Source organism: Rhinopithecus bieti, unplaced genomic scaffold (genome assembly GCF_001698545.2).
Source record: "Rhinopithecus bieti isolate Rb0 unplaced genomic scaffold, ASM169854v2 scaffold_28547, whole genome shotgun sequence".
In the NCBI taxonomy this organism is placed as follows: domain Eukaryota; kingdom Metazoa; phylum Chordata; class Mammalia; order Primates; family Cercopithecidae; genus Rhinopithecus; species Rhinopithecus bieti.
In genome coordinates, this window is record NW_016813480.1 from 3168756 (window position 1) to 3188116 (window position 19361).

A 19361-nucleotide genomic window follows, 5' to 3' on the forward strand; every position below is an offset into this window, starting at 1 on the left:
AGGACACAGGGGCCATGCAGGGACACGTAAGAGTGCCAGGCTGATGTCCACAGCATCTGGTGGGAGGAAGCTGGGAGAGGCCATGCTGACTTTCTCCGCCTGCATGCAGTGTGCCAGCCCCTGTGTCTGCCACAAGGACCCAAGCAGTAGAAACAGCAGAGAATATGACCCTCTTCCCACTCCAGCCCAGGAAGGCCATCCAGTGAGTAACATCAGTGCGGACAGCCCACAGGCAAAGCTCAGGCCCCTTCTCCTCCCCAAGCCCTGAATAGGAAGGAGTTCCTGAGTGACCTGCGCCAGGACCGTGAGCTCCCACATGCTTTGTGCGGCCAGCACCATCGACCTGACCAAGCGAGAAGCTCGGGGGTCAGGACAGCAAGACAGCAAGGGGCTGCGAAACAGGGAGAGCTGCTCCGAGAGGAACATGGGCGTTAAGGATGGCAGCTCTGCATCTTTGCATCTGGGGTCCAAAGATGAACACGACTGGGTCATAACGCAGCGCACCTTTGTGGGCAGTGCTTCAGCGGCTGCCAACCAGACACTGGAGGAAGGGACCACCTCTGGAGAGGGCGCTGGGTTCCCCTGGAGTCCATGAGGCACCATTAGTCATCCAATAGCCCAGAGCATCGCAGGTGGCATCTTTGGGCTCCTGTCAATCATTCCAGGTCAGCACGAGAGGCAGGGCCTAACTTTGGTGTGCCTAGTGAGAACCACTCCAGAAGGCTGCCGGGAAAACTGGATTCTGGGTCCTGTGCTCAAGGTTTTGATGCAGTAGGTTTGGGATGGGGCCTGGAAATCTGTATTTGAACACGCATCCCAGGAAGGCATTGTGGGAATGAGCCTGGGATTTCTAATCTCTGTTGAGAGGGCCGGCTCCTTTATTAACTTATGTGGGCTTCTGCACCCCCAAAACCCAGTGTGGCAGGGTCTGACCAGGCTGGCTGTGGAATCATCTGGGGAGGACAGGTAGAGGACAGGTCACCTGTCAGGGGAAGAGGGAAGGACGGCAGGAGCCAAGGCGACGTGGGGGCCGCAGGGACCCACGGCCTCTGTGAGGAAGGAGCCTGGCAAGGAAAGTTGTGCTGGTGGAGGGAGGAGGGAGGTTTGCAGTGACAAGGCGAGCCAGAGACAGGGACAGGAGGGACACAGGGCTGCTGGAGCCACAGCAACACTGACCTGTGCAGATGGAAATGTGGCCAGGCGCCCTGGGAGGAGGTGACCTGGGGCCCTTCATGTCAACCATCCAGTGCTGATCACCACGCTGCTTCCTGCCGCGGACCTCAAGGCACGTCGCTGAAATCCCCCAACTGGAAAACCAAATGAAGGCCTAGGTCTTTGATTCTTTGATGTGTGTGCATGGTTTTGTTGTTGTTGTTTTGTGTGAGACAGTCTCGCTCTGTCACCCAGGCTGGAGTGCAGTGGTGTGATCATAGCTCACTGCAGCCTTGACCCCCTGGGCTCAAGCAATCCTCCCATCTCAGCCTCCTGAGCAGCCAAAACAACAGGAGTGAGCTGCTATGCCCAGCGAATTTCCTTTTCTTTTTGTAGCAATGGGGTCTTGCTATGTTGCCTAGGCTGGTCTCAAACTCCTGAGCTCAAGTGATCCTCCCATCTCAGCTTCCCAAATTGCTGGAGTTACAGGCATGAGCCACCACCATGCCTGGCTAGGTCTCCGAAATATCAAAAGATTTTGAAGGAGCTGAAATCTGCTCCCCTAACTTAATTATCAAGATCTTCAAGTGTGGCTCTCAGAAGAGTAGAAGATACACTTCAAACCACCGTCACCTACATACAGGCAAAGAAACGTCTTCTAAATGCGGATGCTAAGTCACGTTCACAGGTTCAAGACATGCCGGCAGCACAATCAAACTGCTATTTAAACTGGTTTTAGGCCAAAGCAGCTGACGCACATCCTCGAATGTGAAATGCTTTTAAATGTCACTTCACGTTAAGTACCACTTGGTAGGTTTTTGAATTACTCTTAAATGGCCTTTTTTTCTTAATTTTTCTTCATGGTAAATCATCGGCCAATTCACCACCTCTAACTAATCATGGTGCTGCATTTCAAGCTAATTACTCACATCACAAGTGCACAGGGTAAATGCAGAGGGGCAATTAAAAGATCACATGTACAGACAGCCACAGGACAGTGCTCATGTGTTTCGACAAATCAATGTCCAGGTGCCAGGCCCGAGAAGAAAGTATACTCAGGAAGTAAATCTCCTTCTCATCTAGTTCCCTGTTGGGATACCTCTACAAGTCACCCACACCTCCAAATTAAATATCCATGTCCTCGAAAGCTTGTGACACAACTCTGTATTAGGACTGTCTTCACAGAACACCAAATCTGAGCGCAGTGCACGGCCCCATACCACGGCCCCACATGAACCCTTACATAGTGGTGATACTAGGCAGTGGTTACAAACTTCTAGGTAGTGGAACCCGTGATTCAAATGAACCCCAGTAATTAAAAGTAAATATTTTATGTGTATAGATTTATTCCTGAAATCTAAGTTTATAAAACTCAGTGAAAATATTAAAGTCATTTGGTGAACATAAAAATGGAGACTGGGGGCAAGGCTGACAATTTGTTAAAGTAGTCCTAATGCCCATGAGACTCACATACTGTTCTACTTGTACCGTTTAAAGAACATTCTGGGTTTGGTTTTTTATTTTATTTTTGAGACATAGGCTTGCTCTGTCTCCCAGGCTGGAGTACAGTGGCGCAATCCCAGCTCACTGCAACCTCCGCCTCCCGGATTCAAGCAATTCTCCTGCCTCAGCCTCCTGAGTAGCTGGGATTACAGGCGCACACCACCATGCACGGCTAATTTCTGTATTTTTAGTAAAGACAGGGTTTCACCATGTTGGCCAGGCTGGTTTCGAACTCCTGACCTCAAATGACCCGCCCACCTCAGCCTTCCAAAGTGCTGGGATTACAGGCGTGAGCCACAGCACCCGGCCTTAAAGAACATTGATTCAGATAAGAAGATGCAGACACGTGTTTCCTATCACATCATGCAATATTGGATAGCACTTTGTAGCACCTGGCCTTAACATTCTGATTCACAGATAAGAAGATGCAGATACGTGTTTCCTATCCCATCATGCAATACTTGGATATCACTTTGTTAAAGAACTGTGTCACCAGTTTTATTGTGGGGTCCTTGCAAACACAAGTTGCCTGGCAGAAAAATGGAGAGGCTGATCATTTGTTGTAATTAGGTATTAAACATCAGTCTGCATTTTAAAATTTACATTAACATTTTTTAAAATAAATGTTGCATCAAATATTTATAGAATGAGGCTTCTGGGACTGGAGAACTAGCTCATTTCAGACCATATCACTACGACAACAGTTATGAACTGGACAAAATACACCTCACAGCCATCGAAGGCATTGCACAGAAATCAAAACCAGAAACACACGAGGGGGAGCTGATGCTTGGCAGAAGAAAAAGGCTTTGTTTCTGATTATTAAAGGCATTTTGGTGAGGGCAGGCCCTGTTCTGCCAAGCAGGCAGCTAAGCCTGAACAGAAAATCTGCAGTCTTGGCTGGCTGACTTAACCCACAATCTTACTGGCTTAAAAAAATGAGAGGGCTGAGTTCAGAGTGATCAAAGAAGATTGAAAGTGAAGTGTTCCTGCAAACAAGAGCCAGAGAGGGATCCAAAAATTCTGTGTAAAACTGCCTGAGTCTCTGTTTGATCCTGTAACCAAGTGTGAGTCAAAGAAACTCCAAGCAGCCTGGCTAAGGTTAAAAGAACTTAAGAAACTTCTGTTATTATGCATTGTGTGTGCGTTGGGTGATGGGGGCAGTGGGGAATTGAGAGCTTAAATCTAGCCATGTTAACTGTCTTCCTTAAAAAAAAAAAAAAAAAAAAATCAGTACTTTTTGGAGGAACATAACAGAATCCAGAGTCTCTAAAATATATCATCCACCAAGTTTACAATACAATCCAAAACTATTAGGCATGCACTCAGGGGTGAAAACAATCAATAGGGACTGATCCTGAAAAAAAATCCAGATGTTGGAATTAGCAAAGATTTTTAAAGAGCCAGTATAACTATGCTCAAAGATGGAAAATACACTTATAATAAATGAACAACAAAAAAGAACCATCAGGACATTCTAGAGTGAAAAAAATCCAATGTCTGAAATACAAAATTTACTAGATGGGCTTAAGAGCAAATTATATAACGGATGACTGAATAGAGTCATTGAACCTACTCTAAGTATATTTTACATTATAAATATTAAACTCTGATGATATGTACGCTGAAGAATTCAGGGGTGAAGTATACACATTACTTTGAAATGCATAAAAAATAAGAACTGATGAATAGATGGAGAGAGGTATATGAGTGTTTACTGAACAACTTTACTGAACTCTTGAACTCTTGAATTGAAAATTCAAGAGTTAAGAGACCAAGCTTTGAGCCCCCATCAATGGAAGCAATGGCCTTTTCCCCATCTTTAAAGCTAGGAGCTAGACTAGAAGAACACTACTAAGATGCCTCCTAAATACATATAAATAAAACGGACCTAAGATCCTTTCTAATATTAATGCCATCTAAGGCAGGAGGCTATCAAGATCAATAAAAAACCAATAGGCTGTAAATACAAAGATTTTGATAGGTATGCAGCTATGGCAGGTATGTTATCATGGTGGGGTTTGTTGGCTCAGAAAGCTCCCTAAATCCCAAACGCTGGGCATGGGAGGTTTCCAGCGCCTTTGTATCCCATCTCATGACACTTCTTCCTCTAAGTGCTTCCATTCCACTGACACTTTAGTTCCATTCTCACCACATACTGTCTTTCCCACCTTAGGGAACGCATATGCTGTTCCCTCTACTGAAAAACTCCTTTCCCTCCCTGTGCTAACTTCTATTCCTTCTCAAATCTCAGCTTCCCTTGGCCCACTGCGATTGGGCACTTCTCATTCTGCCCCAAACTACAGCACATGTCAAATGCTCTAAATTACTTAATCGACAATATTTAATGTCCTTTTTTCTCATGAGATGAGCAGTCCCCGTGAGGGCAGAGCCCGGCCTGCCACTCTTTTCCAGCCAGTGGCTTGTAGACGAAAAGGGCGGTCACATCCACTGGGTGTCTGCTTAGCACCAGGCCCTCTTCCAAGTGTTTCACACATATCCCTGTATTTAAAATCTTATTAGGCTCACAAATAGTTGTTGAAGAAGCCTCCCCTTTTTCCCTATGAACCACGATCCCTGAATAACTATGTGACACCTAGAAAGTGCCAGGGGCTGTGCTCAAGACACAGGATACAGCAGCAAAACAGGCCCCTTCCTGCCTCCCAGAGCTCAGTCTGGTGGGGAATACATACCACAAAGAGGGAGCCGCACATCAGATGACAAGTACTAAGGAGGAAATGCAAGGTATTTGGTAGAATTTGCCATGTTTTAAAAAGTTGCTCACACTTTACTTTTTGCTAAAGAAAACCACTCAGAAATCCATCCACTCATCTAATCATGCAAAAAGCAGCTGCTCATTCATTGCCTAGGAGACTGGGTGCTGTGCCAAGGCTCTCAGGATGCAAAGATGACTTAGGCCTACAAGGAACACACAGTCTAGTGGAAAGTTACACACCGAACCAGCCATCATACCACATGACGTGTGCCATGGTAGAGGTACACACCGTGTGCATCAGGAACTTGAAAGCAGCTACTACAGGAAGCCTGACCTCCAGTCTGGCTGTCTCTGATGTATGTGGCCACACTAACCCACCCAATCTCGACTCCCATTACCCCCACATGTGATTCTGCCCCAGAACTGAGTTTTCTATTGACTAAGGTCCCTGACAGAGTAACCTAGCTTCACTCTAGTTTCCCACACATGAAACAGAATGTTAGGGATTACTGTAAGGATGAAACGAAAACATCCCATAAGCAATACATACTACAGCGTGCTATTCACTTTTACCGTTGAGAGTACATGTGGTTAAGACCTCTTGCCCCAGGCTCTATCCTCTCAACAGGTGCTCCCCACCCCCAGCATGGCTTTCCTTCTAACCAGACTAATGCTGCCCCGAGTCATTCAGGAATTCAATCTGAACTCCTGGTGACACAAAAATTATGTAGAAATGGAAACCAAAGCAGTGTCTTCTGTTGTCTAATAAGGAAAATGCTAAACAAAAGCAAAAACAAAAAACCATTTAACACCAAGTTCTCTTCCAAAAGAGCCAAACATACAACACTGTTATTAATAAGCAAAACCTCTTAGGGTTAAAAGTGTAATTTTATTTAGATGTTACTTGTACATAATCTATAGTAAGATATACAAACAGATAAAAATTGTTTAACAGTTTTTTTTAATACCACTTTAAATTCAATTTACAACAGCATTGGTAATACTGCAAGATGACAGATACTATGATTTATAAAACAAAAATTACTTGCTACTCTGGCTGATACATTCCCACTAGTCTTTAATGGATTAAAATGTATCATGTATTTTAATTGCAAATTATTATAAAACTTTTACAGCCTAGCCACTTGGTGCTCAGAAAACATTTTGATGTTCTAAAAATTTACTGAGGTGAAAATGTTAACTTTTGAGTAGTATCCTTAGTAAAGAAAAACATCAGTGTAGCCAAGCTTACGGTCTGGGGTTGACAGTGCAAACTCGCCTTGTGCTCCACCGTCTCCTGTGTGCACAGCCATCAGGGACTGGGCAACCTTCCCATCCCTTCCCTAGGGCTACGCTATGAGAAAAAAGCTTAGGAGACATTAAACTAAAACAAACATGGAGAAATAATACAAGGGACAATTTAAAATTACCTTACAATTTATAACTGTAATTTATAACATAAAGTTTGTAGACATGAAATGTGCTTTTGAATGTTTCTTCTCCATTTGTTTTGGTCAATAGTTTTTGAAAATGAAATTGAAAATTCAAATCTTCTCTTTATTCTTTTCATGGAATACCATATTAGAAAAGATCTGGATTTAAATTTCACAATAAGTTGAATTTGCTGGAAAATACTCTAAAATAATCTAAATTGGATTTCAGTCATTTTCCATTCTTTTAAAGGTTATGGTACACAACAGGGCAAAAGCTTTTTCACAAGTCATAAAACTGAGTTGAAAATAACTTGTTGATTCAACTACAGGAAGACAACTAATAATTAACAGGCTCATGAATATTTATGAATAAAGTGCCACTAATTTCATTGTAATAAGATATAAATAGAATAAATCCTGACATGGATAGTAGCTTCTGTGTTCTCTCCAGCCTGAGAACAGAAGGGCCATAAAAAACAAAGAAGCATTTACCAAATGGGAGTTCCAGACCCACACGAGGAACTCCTAATACAAAAGGAACAAGAAAGCCAAGTCAGTCAGACTTTGAAAGCCACTGAAGTCCTAAGAATAATGCCAGTGTAGTAGGCCCTTTTTAACAACAACAACAACAACAACAACAAAAAAGAGAACTTAGAAATTGAGAAGTTCATTAATAACTGTTACTTATACTCAAGGAATTTACAGTGACAGCCTAGTGGTGACCAGCTCTGGGAAAAGACGCTGAAGAGACCGCTCCCAGCGCCTGGGACAGAGGAGAGAAGACACGCCAGGGAAGCAGCCTTGGAAAGGGGATGCAGACATGAGGCTTTTCAGGGCTTCAGATGTACATGACTGAACCCAATGGACAGGCTCTGTGCAGTCACTGCCCGCAAGCTCAACAGGTATCCACGGGAGACACACGCCGAGGGGATTTCGGGGCTGGCTGACTTGCTCAGATGCATTAACTAAAACCCCCGTCACCATCCTGGTGACATTCCTACCGTCACCTCAAACAGCTCTGCTTTTAGCTCCAGATTCTTCCCTTCCCATCATAACTAAGTAACTAACCACAATGCATATGAAATGCTGTTAAGAAGGTTAAAGTCCTTAGTAAGTCAAGGGTCTTAGCATCTTTTTGAAGTCGCATCTATAATCAAAGCCTGGAGCACCTGTTTATTCAACACAAACAGTTATCTTTCATCCAGAATTACAAAACACAGAAGCTCTCATTCTTGAGTTTCCCCGTGGGTCCCTGGTATTTCCACGTGGGAACAGCAGGAAGGGCGGAGGCGAGGGCGTGGCGCTGTGTGTGCTACAGCAGCAGGGCTGATCAAGGGAATCTCAGGAGGTGCTTTTTATCATTTAATGTGCCAACAACAGGAGAGAGAAGAACCATGTGCTTCTAGGACAGGGTGAAGGCCCTCCTCACGGGAGTGATCCCTAATCTGGCTCCAGCACCGTGAAAGGTGAATAGCTGTCAGTATCTACTTTCACCTAAACCTAAGCTTTTAAAATTCCGACCAAGTGGCGAAAGGTGCCATCCAAAGCGCTGTCTGTTGCTCGCTGGGGAGCTCAGAACTCCTGCAGCTCACTAAGGACATAGCTGTCAGGAAATTAAAGGAGCGGGGCTCCTTTGCAGCCCAGGCCCTGTGCCGCAGCTCTGCCCAGCTCAGCAGTGTAGCTCCCAGAGTCATGGACTGCTTGCATCTGTTCTGGCCAGCTAGTGCCCACACTGGAGAGGCTGGCAAGTATCTTGAGTGTCATCCCCAATGGCCCCAGGAAGGAAAAAGGACTCTGTTCTTCACTTTCATTACTGTTGAGCTGCTTAACTCTCTTGCAAAACCATCAACAGGCATTTACTAAGCAAATGCCCACAGGGAACCCAGCCTGAAAAGGGCCCTTCCAATTTCATATTTGACAGGCGTGAGCAGAGGCAATGAAATTATTCAGCAGAGCATTCAGATTCACTTAGAGGCTACCAAGCCAAGAAACTGAAAGCAGAAACCTTGGATTCTCCCTATTTGTTGAACCTTTCCCTCTAAAACCAACTTCTTCAGAAACACATCCTTTAAAAAAAGGAAAGGAAACCTCAAAGCGGTGAAACAATATCACTTACTGGTTGGAAGACATCACCCTGACATAGTCATTAGTCTTGCAGAGACCTAACACCAGGCAGCTTTACAAACACACAGCAAGTCTGCAGAGTTATACTGATCAGTAAGAGTAAACCCAAACTGCACGAAATACTCCCATGGTCAAGAGGAAAGCAGATGCTGTTTTCGGGACAATGCGATAGTGACAGCCTGTTTCCCCACGTGTAGCACAATTTGCTATGTTCAGTGGCACTTAAGTATTACACAGTAAATACTGAAAAGACCCAGAATTTTTGGATGTGCAGAAGCAATATCACATTATTTATACAAAAGGTGCTATGCTACGGGATTAGAATACCACTATTTGGGTGTAGAGACCACTTAAACTCTTCAACACGCTCCCACATGCGGCCTCGGCGCCGGCCTCCGCTCAGTCGGACCAGTCATTCTCGTCGAACTCTGAGTCGTCATCAGAGTCGCTGTACTCCACGGCGATGCGCCGGGACAGGATGGTGGCCACGTCGTTCCCCACAGGCTCCCGCTTGGCCTCCTGCTCCCGCTGCTCCTGCACCTTTTTCAGCTGAATTCCTGCAGACACAACCCGTGGTTCAGAATCACATCCTTTTGCCAGCTCCAAATTAAAGATTAACAAACAAATACGTCTATTGGACTTTTTTTTTCCTACTGACACTAAGGATAGAAAATTTTGGAAATTTGAGGGGAGAAAAGCTCAGGGAATATTAAAAGTTTCATGAGCAAAACATACACATTCAAAGTAAGAAGACTTTTTGTAACAAACAAACGTGCTAAAATATTAAAAATTCATAATTTCAGTGTACATGAACACCATTAGAGAAAATTCTGGAGCTGCACCATCCCAGACAGCAGCCACTAGCCACATATAGCCTTCTAAGCATGAACTGCCATGTGGCTAGTGGCTATTCTGGGACGCTGCAGGCTGGAACATTTCTATCATCACAGGACATCTACTAGGCAGCACTCTACGCTACTCACTCTCAGCTAACCCGAGAAGTAACTGAGAAACCTTTATTTCAACAATTACTGTGGAAATGAACATAAAATACCATCATCTACTTTCTAGCTTAGTAACGAAGTAAGATATTTGATGATTTAATGTTTACCCCCCCCTTTTTTTTTTTTTTTTTTGAGACAGGGTCTCACTCTGTGACCCAGGCTGGAGTGCAGTGTTACGATCACGGCTCACTGCAGCCTCGACCTCCTGGGCTCAAGCAATCCTCCCACCTCAGCCTCCTGAGCAGCTGGAACCACAGGCGCACGCCACCATGCACAGCTAAATTTTGTATTTTCTTTTTTGTAGAGATAGAGTCTTGCAATGTTGCCCAAGCTGGTATCCATTCATTTTTTAACTGTTTTGAAATAATTTCAGATTTACAGAACAGCTATGAGACCAGCAGAAAAACATTCCCATATACTTGGATTCCCCAAATGCTAACATCTGACCACATTTATTTCCCAGTCTTCCCCTATCATCTTTACACAGAAAGACACGGACACTTTTCTCTGGACCATTTGAGAGTGAACAGCATATAATGTCCCTTTACCCCTAAAATGTTCATGTGTTACCAACCCTTGCCCGCCCAAAAAATCAAAATCACAAAATTCGTTTGGATACAATACTACCACCTATCTTACAAATATTATTCAAATTTTGCAAAAAGACCCAATCTAATTGCAAATGGAAAAGATTATCCCCTGGTTCAGAATCCAGTGGAAATTACCTGTGACAGTGGTGTCAAGTTTTGTTCATGGCCTTTAATCTGGACAGTTCTTCACAGTCTTTGTGTTTTACAACCTTCTCATTTTTGAAGAATATAGGCAGCTAGTCTGCAGAATGTCTCTCCATTTGGGTGTATCAGATGTTTCCTCAAGATCAGATACAGGTTATGTATCCACTCTTGGTAGACAGGGCTTATAAGGTGTTAAAAAAAAAAAGGCAAATCTAACACTGTCCTACAATGACCCCAAATTTGATATTCATGAGCTAATATACCTCTAGGAATTTTTTTATCTTGACAAAATAAAAATGTGTCAATGATGTCCAGGTATTCAGAGGACCCTGGTGTCTCTAGAGGGGTGCGTGGGCCCCACTGCGGGCCTGGTTCCTGGGCACACAAGAAAAATGCAGAGGCCGCAGCATCACAGCTCCTCTGAAGGACATCCCTGATGCTGAGCTGGCGGGCTGCAGCCAGGCTCCTTGCTCAGTCACTTCCAGATGAGATGACTAAACTGTGACCAAGTCTGTGAGGCTCCCCACAGGCGAGAAGCTCTTGGATATTCCCGTAACATGTCAGTGACCCTCGACCAAACTGGGTTGGGACCTGGCTAAGAATCCATGGTGTGGACTAGAGGTTGCCAGGGGCTCTCTGGGCAGCCCAAGACAGGCGAAGGCAGACTCTCCACCCCAGTCCACCTGAGATGCTCTGTCTCCATGTGTTTCGTGGTCAGGGGGTCAGTGCGGGACTCTCATCTGACAAAAGGGTTATGCTGTTCAATATTACAGATGCTGAAAAACCACTGGCTTAGGACATCAGGCAAATACAACCAGTCCAGGACAAACTCTTCTTTTTAAGGAAATCGTTAATATGAGCTCACTTTCTTTCATTTATACTTTTCCCCTTAGAGTAGAATGCAGAGATCCAAGTAATTAATTGATCACTTCAGTTATCACGTTTCTGGTTTCTAGGTAAGTAAAGACTTCCTAATTTCAATCTTTTTTTTTTTTTTTTTTTTTTTTTTTTTTTTGAGATGGGTCTCGCTCTGTTGCCCAGGCTGGAGTGCAGGGGTGTGACCACAGCTCACTGAAGCCTTGACCTCCCATACTCAAGCAACCCTCCCACCTCAGCCTCCTGAGTAGCTGGGACTACAGGCGCAGGCCAACATGCCCAGCTAATGTTTTTTGAATTTCTTGTAGGCCCAGGTTTTTGCCATATTGTCCAGGCTGCTCTCAAACTCCTGAGCTCAACCAATCCGCCTGCCTTGGCCTCCCAAAGTGCTGGGATTACAGGCATGAGCCCACCACACCCGGCCATTTCTCAATTCTTCATCACAATTTGTTTACCTTACAGTGGACAAAAACACATCTACTATTCAAAAACACAAAACAAAAGAAAACAAAAAAATCAAGTAAGACCCCTTTAATTCTATTTTAAAAAACACAGTGAGTAGTCATTTGAAGACAAGGAGGCTGTAGCTGGCTGGAGACACGAGGAAACTTCCTGCTGAAAGGCAGGCTGTGTGTCTGGGGCTCCACTTACCCATTCGAATAGCAGCGAGGAGGTCGCTTCGAGCATCACTGATTGGTGGCTGTGCTGGCTCTTGCCGCTTCGCCTCAGCTACTGGGGGGCCATGCATTGGGGAGGATGAAAGAGAAGACCCGGGGCCAGGAGGGCCTGGCGGGGGAGGTGGCGGGCCCGGGGGTGGCGGGGCTGTGACCAGGAGCCCAGTGGAGGGTGGGTGAGGAGGAGCCGCATGCGTGGAGCCGGCTGATGCGGGGAACGGGGGCTGCATGGGCATCTGGAGAGGGCTGACGAAGGCAGTTTGTGCTGAGGGAATCACAGGAGGAGGTGGTGGAGGAGGTGGTCCTGATGGGTTGTAATACTCAATTATCTGCGCTGGGAGCATCCTGAGAGAGATACGAGGCACACAGTCACCAAGGGAACAAGAGAGGGTCACATCCTGTGAGCTCTCAGACGCCTAACAGAGCCATCCCCAGACACAACACGTATTGTCACCTGAACTTCAATCATGGCAGGATGCGAACATGCACACCTTGGGTCAGTTATCGTCACAGTTTGACATTATTCATTATGACAGAAGTCAAGACCTGCTACTGAAATGTACCAAAAGGAGTAACACTCAAAAAGTGCAGCACTTCCTGAAGAAAGGTAGAACCAGGCAGCTGACTGCAGAGGCCAGGGCGGCAGCGCAGCGAAGCCTTCACACTGGGGATCTCGAGGTGGTAGCTCACAAACTTGTCTTTGAAGGGTCCTAAGGTCAACCAGATTGGGAGCTTTCTACATTCTCTAGCCCACCCCTGTGGAAATGCCCCACGCCTGCAGTGCCCAGGTATGTATCAAAAGCTTCGAAAAGTCACACAGCCAAGAAATCTGCTGAATTCTATTCAGCCAAGAGTCTTCCAAACTAACTGGACCATGGGCCCTCCCCTGGCCTGACACAGCCCCAAGCCACTCTGGGGACCTGACTTGGCATGCGTGGCCAGGGAGGGCACTTCTGAGAGCAGGACCGCCATTCAGACAGGGGTGCGCAGACACGTGTTCGCAGTGGACGCCGACTCACAGTAACTTTCCTGGGCACCAACTCTGAGGAGCGAAGTCTTTAAGGACTAGGGCAAAGCCAAAAAAAGAGAGGTGGGTGCCTAAATTGATAAAGGCCTGAACATGAAGGTCCCTGAATTCTACTTGTCAGGAAACAGGAGGGCCTGGGGCAGAATGATGTCTGGGTGGTCAGAGGTCATGAAAGGAGATTTTGGTCAAGCCTGAGAAGTGAGGCACAGGAGCTGCGCGGTGTGGTCTTCTCATCTGTGAGAACAGTTCTCTGTGGCCACCCAGGATGCGCCCAGAAACTTGAGGGTTTGGGACAGGTTCACAAAATCAGCACTTAATACCCTTTATCAATACCTTGGCTTAGAGAGTCACTCAAACACCCAGAGTGTGTGTGAGGGAACACGCATGCGTGCACAGTGTGGCTTGAGACTCGGCTGTAAGTCTGAGCTTACATTGCACCTGCTTTATTTCACACAGAATGTTAGAGCTGCTAGTATCTACATTCAGTCATCCTTGACTTTATCCTGGCCTCTAAAATAACAGAGTTAAAATTCTCCTACCACATACAGCAAGATTCAAATGCAAGGCCAGTAGGGATTAGGGTGCAAGGCACGCTGAGTTACCCGTAGTCTGCTGGAGCCATCGGTGCAGAGGCCTGGGACCCCTCTGGGGCCTGAGGGGGAGGCGGGGGCGGCGGCTGCTGAGGTCTGTTGAGGGCCATGTGCCTCGCCGAGGCAGATGGGGGCCGGTATTCATGCTCCGCAGCCTGGCTTGCAGGCCCATGTGGTGGCGCGTCACCAGCTGCATAGGAAGGGGTCACCGGCTGGGGGTGCAGAGAATGGTTGGGAGTAGCCGGGTAGGAGTAATCCGTAACGTCCGACGCATGTGACCTGGCATTTGAAAACAAGAGGTGGGGGAAATTTAAATTAAGTTAAAAATTGTCGGCTAACAGGCATATGGATATATTTGAATAATAACATTGCTAATACACAAAAATCAGACATTAATTTGCTTTACTATCAACTAGGTCTAGCCCCGTGAGAGATTCCAAGCAACAACATAATGATTATAAGTCAGCAGCAAGCCCCAGTGTTACATGGATTCAGATTCACAGCTTTGAAGTGAATAAGTCACACAGACTGGCAAGCAGGAAACAGCAGAGCCTCCTTTTCACAGGATTTCAGCACACGTTTTCTCTAAGGAAGAAGGCTACGAGAGAAACCATTCCGTTTAGAAACCAGATATAAGGCAGAAGATTTTGGTGGCAATGAAACTGACAGCATATCATTAGAAAATATAAAATGGCAGGTGAACTGGATAAATATTAACAGTAAGAACAGGAAAAGAAATCGAGAATACAGTATAGTGAATCACATTTTTCTGAAACAGAAGAAGTGTATGCAACGAAAAGGCAAGAAAGCAATGCGGTGCACTATGGAAAGGCCTTCTTTCTGTAATTTTCTTTGCACATACGCTGGGTGTGAAACTCCGAAAGGAATGGGATCTTGGATTAGTGGAGCAGAGCTGAGCGAGGCATGGGGTGCAGGGATGGGACTCTGGCTAAGCCCTCAGGAGGAGAGGAAGGACCCAAGTGTGGCAGCCTAGCAGCGCCGTGGGCGTTAGTAAGACAGTCACACACTCCTGGCTCAGGTTACGGGACAGGTGGCCGGGAGGGGCTGTACATCCTCTCATGGCGGCGGAAGCAGGGGCAGCCTGAGTCTGGGAACCCAAAGAAAGCAAAACAACAAACCCGCCGGGCACTCTGTCCTCTGTGGTGCTCCCTGCCTGCTCCAGTTTCCTTGCGTCACTCATAAACTCAATGCCCATTTTCCTTCTCTCCCACTCTTCTTTTCTTGTTCTGACTTTTCTCACATTTACTTGCTGGTTTCTGTTAGGATTCAGCTTGTGTTTCTCTCTCTGAAGGAAATACCAAACACACATCGGGGTGCTGAGGGAGCAGGGAAGAAGATGCACGCTGCATTTCCACCTTCGGATTCCAGTCAGTAGCTTTTCTTAACTGGGGCACAGTGTAGCAGAGAAAAACCTTCTAAATGAGAAGAGACAGCTTCTTTTCCCTTTCCCTTCCTTAATTGAAGTGTAACAACTAATAACTACTCATTATTTTCTTCCCTAATTGCAGTATGAATTCTGGATTATGGTTCACTTCTTTCTGATTATGTCTTTTGAACTAGGTGAGCTGCCAGTAAATGACTTAAAAATGTATTTAATGGGAGAAGGACCTGACCTGTATTTAGATTTAGCATATTTAAAAAACGTAAATACCTATATCCCTCGGAGACACTGATGATGTGTGCTTGACTCTGCGCCTGACTACGAGTCACTGGCTTACAGTGCAACCTTTTAAAGGAAACAGTCCTCCAGCCAAATCTGGACAGCTTCTGATGAGATGAGGGCAGGAAACCATACTGTGGCATAACTGGGAGAGCTATCCCTGTCAAGGAGCCTTGTAACACAGGGTAGAAAGCAAGCAAGGAAAAGGGGCTAACCAGATGGAGGCAGAGGTGAAGGAAGACACAATAAATATCTGAAGTAGAAACCAGAGATTTCTACAGGGTAGAACCCTGATGAAGGGTGCCCATCAGGAAGACGGGGGCTGGGGGAAGAGAGGACTGGTCAGTTGAAGAGAGAAGGACCATACAAAAGGGATGCACCGGCAGGCAGGAGGAGAACGGAGGAGCAGGCAGCTGCTGGAGATAAGCCCCACTCCCAGTGGGGAGGCAGAAACCAGCTGCAGATGCATGGCCAAGGTGGAGGGAGTGGAGATCCCGAGGCCTCATGATGGTCAGTGATCACCTATTACAGAAAAGAGGACTGGGAGGGCCAGAGGCGACACTGACACGGGAGGAAGAGGACTGGGAGGGCCAGAGACGGTGGGAGGACGGCCAGAAGGGCCGGAGATGACACCGACATGGGAGGAGGAGGAAGAGGCCGGGAGGGCCAGAGACAACACCGACATGGGAGGAGGAGGGCCGGGAAGGCCAGAGACGACATCACACAGGAGGAAGGAGGCACAGCAGTAGAGACTCAGTGTGAAGAGGCCAATACATCCCCCAGGGTTTTTTGGGTAGACAGGCGGGCAGAGTCAGAGATCTGCACCAGGGCCTGAAACTGGATGAGAAAAAATAAGGACAATGAGGCATGGAGGTGTGCGACTCCCTGAGTGGCAGTGACAGAGAGCTGGCCATGCGGCAGGCAAGCACTTTCCAGCGCTCATCTTAAATTCATGCTCAGGAACAAGTCATTCCTAACGATCTAGAGAGAGAGCAAAAATGTCAGATGGGTTACAGTATATTACTTATATAACGGCATCTACACACCACGAAACCTGGTATTCAAATTGCCCTCAGTATCTTGGATGCACTCAGATGAGCAGATACAACCATTAAAAATCACGTTTCTAAATAACACCTAAAACATGGGATATAATTTTTAAAAGTCAAAAGAAAGAAAATATGGCATGACTCCAATTTTGTAAAAGAAAAAAGAAACACATATATAGAAAAAGACTAAAGACCCCTAAAATGCATACAACGGTTTCTTCGGATGGTGAGACTATAGATCATATTTCATTTTAATTTCTTCCTGTAACTTCCAGATATAATAAGCATGTGTTACTTTATAATAAAAAACTGACATTGTAGTAAAAAAAATTAAAAATTTCTAAATTAAGGGTTATAATCCAAATACAATGATGAGTTATAATCTATTCCTCTGATAGTAAATAAGGTGTGCAAATAGTGAGAAGCCATGGGAAATAGTAGGAGACAACAAAAGGAATTCTGAAGAAATAAAACTGACAACCAGATTTACTGTTTGAAAATTAAGAGAAATGCAGATGTACATAAGCAACATAAATACAAAGGCAGACTATATCTGAATAACCATCCATTTTATACCCAGCATGGAATAATCTTAGATGCTAGAAGGAATATCATTCAACTGAGAGATTTTTAAAAATCCATCATTTTCCCATATGCATCTATTTTTGAAAAGTCTATATAGGATAAAAACAAAGTATACGTTTTGCATGAGTAAACAATCATAGCTAAATTATTTAGAAAAAACAAAAAAGCAGACTGGTATCATGGGAGCTATTAAGTTCATACGTTCCTCCCCACCCAAAGAACTATGAGCAGAACTATGTTGCAATTCTTACTTTCTATAGAAATAAACTCACAGTAAAATTCAAACGAGGCTAAAACTCGGTTAAAGGTCCAATAATTCTCTAACATTTAACAAATAACAGTTTGTACAGAAAAACTACCCAGAACTTGCCTCACATCCTCCCAATGACTTACAGACCTTCTGGGGTGGGAACATTGAAGGCATGTAATATGTTAAGAGTTTGTGCTAAACACTGACTTTTACAAAGGCAGAAAAAGAGAAAAAGGACACAGATATAACCCAAAGTCCAGGTTGCTGCTGTTTTGAAACATTCTTGATCACATATTGTAAGAATTCTCTATTCAAATTTTTAAATGCCAGTGAGGGTTTATGCAAATGGAAGACTACAACTTTACAAAAGCAGAAACAGAAAATTGAATCAAACATTAAAATTGACTAGTCATTTCCTGTTGTTCAATGAATGCCTTTGGTGACAAGTGTGACTTAATGACCACATCATTCACGCCTGCAAGAAATATTTTTATTTAATTGCTAATAAATTTTAAAGTAAACGCCAACAGAATTCTTCTCCTGAAATTAGAATATATAAGTTATCTCAAGTAAGAAGTAAATCTCTCTTTTGTTCATTTTTTCAAAGGGTTACTAAAGGGAACAATGAAGGTACTCCTTAGTTACTTTACCACCTACCAATCATTTTTAGATACCAAGTGACAAAGGAAATTCAACACTCCATGCTAAGAGAAAGGATTAAATGATTATTAAAGTAAAAACTTAAGTCATAAGTAGTTACCCCAAATTCAGAATCAGTGTTAAAACACTACATCTAGATGAACTCAACAATACATTTTAAGTCAGAGAGGTTTTCTAAAATCAAAAGAACCCAATGTAAAATAACACTGTCTTCAAGTATTATTTCGAAATCAAAATACAGATAAATAAGTTTTAAGGAAAATCTTAAGGCATCATGGGCCATATAAACCCCGAAGCTACCGGTGCATTTCAAATGAAAATAAAACCAGGTAGTACCCAGTGGCCCAAGCATCGGGGCTGAGGGAGCAGCGACACACACACACCTAGTATCTGGGGACAGGGATCCCTCGGAAGACGCTCCGTGGTACACACTCTGAGACAACCTGTTGTCGGGTCTAAGCTCTTTGTCATATGCCATCATATTCCACTCCTGGCGCCTGTTTCTGGCTTTTCTAACCTTTTTCACCTCACGGGTGGTGCCATCTATACGCTTTTGCTCCTGATGTCCAGGAAAGGAAAGAGAGCATGCCAAGACAGAAGGGAAAGGAAAACAGCTGGTTAAATGCAGTTATAATGCACAAGACCCATGCCTGATGAACAGACAAGACATATTCGCATTTCGATTACCCTAATGTTACAGAAACTCTAAAGCAGCAGGTACTCCTCTTACCCAACAGAACCGACAAAACAGAATCAACAAAAAGCTACCCTGCTACAACCGTAGGAGCTGCTTGCCATTGTTTTCATTAAAGTAAAAAACTTTCACTTGAATAGGCTTGTAACTTGTTTTAAACCTAAACAAGGTCTTTCCGATCTATATTATACAGGTGAACGACCTGGAAACACCACACAGAGAAATTATTTCCCGCCACCACACAATGTTGACTGACTTCTTAACATACAATTATCTTTCAAAGAAAATAATTCAAAACATTCTGTTCCCAATTTCTAAAAGATTACGGAGTATGTGAATCCTGTACATAGTTTAACACAAAACTAAGGAAGATAAAAACTTACCTGCCCATAAAACGAGTCATTCTTCCTCTAGCCCTACTTGGCCAGAAAATGTTTCATTCAACAAATACTTAGTTTTTACACAGGTGCTTCTTGAAAGGTGAGAAGTTATTTCTATGTGTGCCTGTAAGTTTTTCCTGCCTCCTTCATAAAATTTTATGATCTATAAGGATGAGAATCATGTGTCTTTACTTCCCACATTTCCCTCTTGTCCTATGGTATCTCAACA

At 44.6% G+C, this 19361-nt stretch overlaps 1 protein-coding gene across 2 annotated transcripts in view; it reads right to left on the bottom strand.

Annotated features, from left to right (window-relative positions):
- Positions 1-6240: 6240 nt before the first annotated feature.
- Positions 6241-19361, bottom strand: part of WASF3 (WASP family member 3) — a 74883-nt gene continuing 61762 nt past the window's right edge. Inside the window, exons 6-9 of one of the 2 annotated variants that reach the window (XM_017848513.1) lie at positions 14973-15139; positions 13846-14112; positions 12194-12561; positions 6241-9485 (exon numbers count right to left, since the gene is read on the bottom strand). In XM_017848513.1, the coding sequence (XP_017704002.1) occupies positions 9328-9485; positions 12194-12561; positions 13846-14112; positions 14973-15139 (960 nt within the window). In that variant the 3' untranslated portion in view covers positions 6241-9327. Of the gene's footprint in view, positions 9486-12193; positions 12562-13845; positions 14113-14972; positions 15140-18441; positions 18618-19361 lie in introns of both variants that reach the window. The other variant, XM_017848512.1, reaches the window with a different exon arrangement.